Source organism: Lipotes vexillifer, unplaced genomic scaffold (assembly GCF_000442215.2).
Source record: "Lipotes vexillifer unplaced genomic scaffold, Lipotes_vexillifer_v1.1 scaffold197, whole genome shotgun sequence".
NCBI classification, from domain to species: domain Eukaryota; kingdom Metazoa; phylum Chordata; class Mammalia; order Artiodactyla; family Lipotidae; genus Lipotes; species Lipotes vexillifer.
Genome location: NW_006781042.1, coordinates 1,117,038 through 1,123,510, shown reverse-complemented (window position 1 = coordinate 1,123,510; position 6,473 = coordinate 1,117,038). Strand labels below are relative to the sequence as shown.

General features: G+C 54.1%; 1 protein-coding gene across 4 annotated transcripts in view; it reads right to left on the bottom strand.

Annotated features, from left to right (window-relative positions):
• ACTN1 (actinin alpha 1) overlaps positions 1–6,473 on the bottom strand; it is a 96,536-nt gene that overhangs the window by 9,380 nt on the left and 80,683 nt on the right. For all 4 annotated transcript variants that reach the window (XM_007454451.1, XM_007454450.1, XM_007454449.1 and 1 more), the window contains exons 10-14: positions 6,150–6,380; positions 4,353–4,500; positions 1,264–1,414; positions 673–781; positions 22–162 (exon numbers count right to left, since the gene is read on the bottom strand). In XM_007454451.1, the coding sequence (XP_007454513.1) occupies positions 22–162; positions 673–781; positions 1,264–1,414; positions 4,353–4,500; positions 6,150–6,380 (780 nt within the window). The remainder of the gene's footprint in view (positions 1–21; positions 163–672; positions 782–1,263; positions 1,415–4,352; positions 4,501–6,149; positions 6,381–6,473) is intronic.

The following is a 6,473-nucleotide window of genomic DNA, read 5'->3' as shown; positions in this document are numbered from 1 at the left end:
GGGGGGGCGGCGGCAGCACACCTGGATCTCCTCGATAGTGTGCACGATGAAGGTGTCCTGCAGGTCCTCCATGGCCCCCTCCATCCAGTTGTTGAAGGGTGCGGCCCGCTTGGCATATTCCAAGTACAGCTGGTCAATGGTCTCCAGCAGTTTCTCTGTCCGCTGGGAGTGCCAATGGCATGGGGATGGGGAGGTGTTTAGCAAAGTCATGTCCAGAATCACCGCGTCCCCCCAACCCCTATTCCCAACAGCCTTCGAGATCCTCCCGGCCAGCCCAAAGGGGTTCAGGTCTGGAAGCACAAGACTAACTCAGACAGAAAGAACAGGCTCTCTCTGAGGTGCTGGTTCTTAATATGGGGTGTATGGACCACCCCCCAGCTGAGTCACCCAGCCTGGGCCCCAGAGAGTATGGTTTGGAGAACAAGAAAGTTCTCAAACAGCTGGGGTGGGGCTGAGTACACTAAACCGGGAGGATGGGATATGATTAGGACATCTTCATCAGGGCAAAGGTCAAGTCCAGGGTCAATGTGAGCCTGCCACAGGCAGGCCAGGCCTGGGGAAGGTCCGGGGAACCCAGTGGAGCCTCTCAGCCCAGAGCAAAGAGAGTCACGAAGCTGGAAGGAGCACACAGAGTGGGTGAAGGCAGGCCTCCGCCTCCCTCAGGGCCCTCACCTCCAGAGCCTCCCTCCGCTTCTGGGTTAGGGCCCCCAGATTGTCCCACTGGTCACAGATCCTTTGGCACCGGGCGTTGACACTGGGTGAGTCGTAATAGTCCAGCTCACTGGGAGGGAGGAGACAGGAGGAGTCAGATGACCCAGGTGACTTCCGTGGCCTGCTATCCTCTCCCTGGGGCTGGGGCGCTGGTGGCACTGGAAGGCCAGGTGTGCTCGCTTCATGAAGACCTTCCAGGACTCCCCTCCCACTCTCAACTCCTTGGCTTTCAGGAGACCACTGGCAGGTAGACCAGCGAAGGCCAGTTCTCCTCTGCAAGGGCCCCCACCCCAACCCTGCCTGTAGGCCATGCCAGTCCTGACCCCAATACCCAATGGCAGGAAGCCACTAAGGCCAGCTGAGAGCTCAGAGCCAAGACTTGGTCGTCCTCTGGTCCCACACCAGTTACAGGTGAGGACCGAAGGCCTGGGACAGAACGGTCACAGGCTATTCCCCACCCGGGGGGAACGTCCTTAGCCTTCCGTACTGATGACTTTTCAGGCCACACTCCCACCTCCCACAGCGCCCCTGTGCCCGCTGGGCCGGGCCTACTTGAGCTCCTGCGCAATGGCGGCGATCTGCTCCACGCGGTCCTGGTGGGCGGCCAGGTCGCTCTCGAAGGCCTCGTGCTTCTTGAGCAGGGCCTTGATCTCCGAGAGGGTGGCCGTCTCGTAATCCTTCTGTCGCAGCATGGCCTCTTTGCCTGGGGTCAGAGACAGGGCACAAGGCTGGGCGGGAGCCGGGAGGCCCCACCTTCTTGACCCCAACTATCCACCCCTCAAGGCCCGGGAGCTCCACTTCTGGTATATCCCGAGGAGGAGTGCCCTGTGCGATGATCAATCATCTGCAGTTCGAGAAAGCAGATGTGCAACCGGAACACCCATCCACGATGGGGCAGGGGCGGGAAAGTGACTACTTTCCATGGAGCATGTCAGGGCCATCGGGCGTGGTGATGTACAAAGGCTATGCCGGACCAGGAGGGGAAGTTAGGGCATAACGTGAACTTTATAACCAGCAGGAAACAATGATCTATGCCTGTGGTATAACCAGGGAAAAACAAGCCAAGCCCCTCAGGGATACCCCATCGTTAGTTTCTCCAGTTATAGTTGCTGGTCCCCAGCAGCCCGGCAGGGACCCCTCCCCTCAATTACGCTCAGTGTGGGTAGCACGTCCAGTGCACTCTGCACATAAGCCATCAGTGGCCAGAACCTTCTCCAGTCATCAGGTGCACTGCCCTCCCTTTTTAGGGGCAAAGGCACACTTGTATTTCTTGGATTTTTGTTTCCCAGGAGGAAAAGGGGATGAGAAATGACCTCCCAGACTGCTGAACAGACAATGGTTATCAGCTACCCTGGGAAGAAGCTACTGCAGGGCAGGGGCTGACCTGGCCTTGCCTGCACTCCCACCTCCTATGTTGGCACCCATCAGGGATGCTCAGCCCCTCTCAGTAAATGAAGGCTGGGCTGTGAGGTGAGGGCTTCTTTCCTTCTCTCTACTCTTTTTTCTTTGTCAGAATAATAATATGACAAGTTTAGGGAAAAAATATCACAGATGAGCCTACTTATCTACTCCTTTTCAGTCTTGCCTTATATGGATGTTGTGTTAAAACCATCAGGTGTATATAAATAAGGTTTCCTGCTTTTAAAATACTCAGCAGCACGTCATCAGTTTCTACTCTGGCTCCAGTGGCTTTTACATGAGCCACTCTGATGGCTGCATAACATTCTGTCGCGTGGCTGAACCGTCACTGGCGTAACCACTCATTGCCCTACCACGGGGCGTTCAGGCCCCTCAGCTCGCACTATTGTAGATGGTCTCATCGCAAACATCCCAGACACGTGACTTCAGTCATGCGTAGAGTTAATTTTTTAGACAGTCTCAAGAAATGGAATTCCCGGGTAAGCGGGCAATAACACTGTCAAGCGTGAGTACGTGTAGCCAGACTGCTGTGCCCAGCAGCTGTGCTGGCATCTACTACAGGCATGCCAGCACCTCTCATGACCTTGCTGGTGGCTGGCAAGCTGGCGGAGCCAATCCTTGCTCTGTACCTTTCGGCAAGCTGTTCCTTGGCTCCGGAGAGGACACGATAGGAGCATGTGGGTGAACAGGTGCAATTTCCACCATCCCCCTTCTACTCCGCACATCCACGCTTGGATAAACAGCTCCGTACATGCACAGTGGAATGTGGGGCAGCAACCTCATATCACTGTATACAAAGCTCAGCAAACCCCCTCTGCTGAGTCAGGCACACTCCTATCCCCAACCAAGCCGCGCTACCCCCAAGTGGCCGTCCGTACTCGTCTCCAGACTAATGTCTGACGATCACAACAGAGCTGGGTGGGGGTGTCTTAGGGCACTGAGCTCCACTGGCCAGTTGGTCTGCCCCAGGGGCTCCAGCTGAAAAGGCTGCATGGCCCTAGGAGATCGGCAGCATGGCCCCCTCTCCAGCCCCAGCCCAGGTTCTGAGGAAAAGACCATCCCAGGTATGATCTTCTCTCTTTGGAGTTAACCTTAGCTGCCAACAAGCAGACACCAGACATGGCCCCAAGAACCTCCAGGTCAGAGTGATGGAGACACACAGGTGCTAAGGCCAGGGCTCCAGGGTACTACAATGGGAGGCCAGAAACAGGAAAAGGGCAGGCATTGGAGGGAAGATATCAAGGGCTACCATTTACTGAGTGTGTTACATGTGCCAGGCACCCAACTAAGCATAAAGTGCACTTATGATATGTAAGCATATAACAACCCCATGAGGAGGTATGCTGAGTTGACTAGTGTCCCCCCAAAACTCTTGTCCAACCCAGAACCTCAGAATCTGACCTTATTTGGAAATAGGGTCTTTGCAGATGTAATTAGTTAAGATGACGTCATACTGGATTAGGGTGGGTCCTAAATCCAATGACTGGTGTCTTTAATAGAAAACTGAGAGGCAGACTGAGTCACAGAGACCCAGAGAGAAGCAGCCACGTGATGATGGAGGCAGAGATTGGAGTGATGCTGCTACAAGCCAAGGAACACCGTGGACTGCCAGCAACCACCAGACGTGGGGAAGAAGCAAGCATTGGACAACCTCCCCCTCAGAGCCTCCAGCAGGAGCCAAGCCTGATGACAATTCACTTCAGGACTTCTAGTCTCCTGAACTGTGAGAGGATGCATTTCTGTCCTGTTAAACCACCCAGTTTATGGTAAATTGCAGCCCTAGGAAACGAATCTGGGAGGGTACATCGTCACCTGCATGTAATAGACAAGGAAACAAGACCACTGGTCCAAGTTACACTGCTTCAAGGTGGCAACGTTGGGGTTTGAACCCCAACCTAATTCAGGGAAGAAGAAATCATTATAGTGACAAGAATAATTAACACGTATATAGCATTGTACTATGCCGGGAACTCCTTTCCGTGCATCGAATGTATTAAGTCGTTTAACCCTCATAAACCTATGAGGTTGGTACTATTATTGTCCCCACTTTACAGATGAGAAAACCGAGGCAACCAAAAGGCTGATGAACTTGCCTAATGTCAAGGAACTAGCAAGAGACAAAACAAAACAAATAAAAAACAAGAAAAAAAGGAGTTGTGGCTGGTGGTTCAGCATGAAAGCCAGACCCTTGGAGTAGGGGGCAGGGGCTAGGCTGGCCTTACCATCCGTCCAGGCCTCGTGGATGGAGGCCTTCTGCCGGAACTTCTCTGCCAGGTGGTCGAGCCGCTCCAGCCTCCGGATCTCATTCAGCAGCCACTCCTCATAGCCCTTCTCTGCCTGCTCCAGGCAACCCCAGGCGTTGTTGATGTCCTGTTAAGGATGGGAGGCACAGGGTCAGCCCACTTGGCCCCCCGAGACCCCAGAGCTGCTCCATGCCTCCCAGGAGGAGCCTCCTCCCCACCTCAGCCATCCCTGTCCAGCCCGCACGGTGTTTCCCAGGGCTCCTGGGCACCAGGCCTCCTGGACAGACAGTGGGGCCACCCAGCTACGGGGTGTTGGGTGTGCAGCTCAGTGGGGAGAAAGCCCAAGGCCCTCTGTGCTCCAGGACTGGCTTCTGACAGGATTCTGAGCAATCACAGAGGTCACAGGGCCAGCCAGGGAGACAGAGCAATAGACTGAACGAGGCAGGCAGGTGTGGGAGCCTCCCAGCCTTCCCACATTTCTGGGTCCACTCATGGGCCCGACCCTCCGGGCCCTGGGCAATAATAGCCTGGAGCCTGTAAGGACCCTGGCCTGGGTGAGCCAGCCAGGAGTTGCCCAGAGATAGTGACAGGCACTGAGCATAAACCCACAGGCCTTCAGACAGGGAGCCACTGACAGGGCCATCCCCTACAGTTAGCACAAGGGCACCCCTGGGCAGTGATGGCTGACCCAGCTCGAGTGCCACCTAGGTCCCTGCCATGTGCCAGGGGCCACACTGCATCCACCCAGAGGAGGGGCTTTAAAGCACAGAGCACCCTCCAGATAGCAGCAGCTCTGGCCATCTAAAAACTGCTGATTCATCCTGGAACCTGTAAAAGGACTGCAATTTTCCAAACTGCATGTACAACATCACAGCCTTTTCCCTGTCCCCCAGAGTCCCCCCAGGATCCTGCTTCCTTTTCCAATGCTGTTTGCATGCTTCTCCCCGTCCCTTCCATTCCTGCCTTATGTGCTCATGTCTCCTCATCAACTGTCCATTGCAAAGGGCAAAAGCTCTATCCTGTTGAATTTTAAATTTTCTTTTACATGTTGCTCTGGCTCATAAAATTTCTCAAGTTCTGAGGAGAGGGTAAAGAGGGAGGAATAACAAAAAGTGACATAAATGAAGAAAATTTTATGACATGGAAACCTGGTCACAATATATTGTTGCTTTTTAAAGCAGCTTATTAATTAAAACATGCTTTAGGATTCCCTTAAAAATTATATTTACAGAGACTAAAAGAATCTCTTCCCCCCCAACATCTTTTAAGTTGATCCTGGGTAGTAAGATTATGAATAATTCCTATTTTCTGAATTTTGCTTATTTATACCTTTGAAATATCCTACCAAAAAATCTATTACTTAATATAATAATAAAAACAGTTTTTAAGTAAGATTCCATGAAAGTGAAAATTAACCTTATTGCTGTTATACCCTGTTTGGTTCAACATGTCAAGAGGGATTTTGTTTGCAAAGATGATTTTTTTGAGGGGTAGGGAGGAAGGTGCTGGGGGCAGATCCAAGTGGACGTTCAGGGGTCTGAAAGGGCAAGTCTGACCCAGAATGGTGAGGAGAGAAGGGGCTCTGTTCCTGGGGAGGAAGGGAACCCCACTTGGATGAGTGTGGGCTGGAGCCTGGGCGGTCACCTGGAAGGGAGAACTGGTCTCTGGAGCAGGGTGGGCAGGTAGAGAGCACACGCCCCCGCCCTGCCCCACTCACGATGCGGCATTTGATGGTGACCTGGCACAGCTCAGGGTGGGGGCAGTCCGGGTGCTCACCGAGACCATCCTGCCCTCGGAGGGCATGAAGGCGGGCCGGTTGCTGAGGCGCAGCTTGGTCTGCAGCGTGTTGAAGCTGATCTCCAGCTGGCACTTCTCCTGCACCTTGGGCGGCTTGTGCAGGCGCCGGTAGTCTCGGAAGTCCTCCAGCTTCTGCTGCATGGCGTGCATGGTGTTCTCGGGCGCCCGGTTCTCCAGCCATGGGATGGTGCGGCGGATCCACTCCAGCAGCTGGAGGGAGCGGGGGAGGATGCTGGGTTGGGGGCAAGGACTGGCCTCCCTCTCCTCTTGATGCTGGGGGGGCACCTCTCCTGACGGCACACT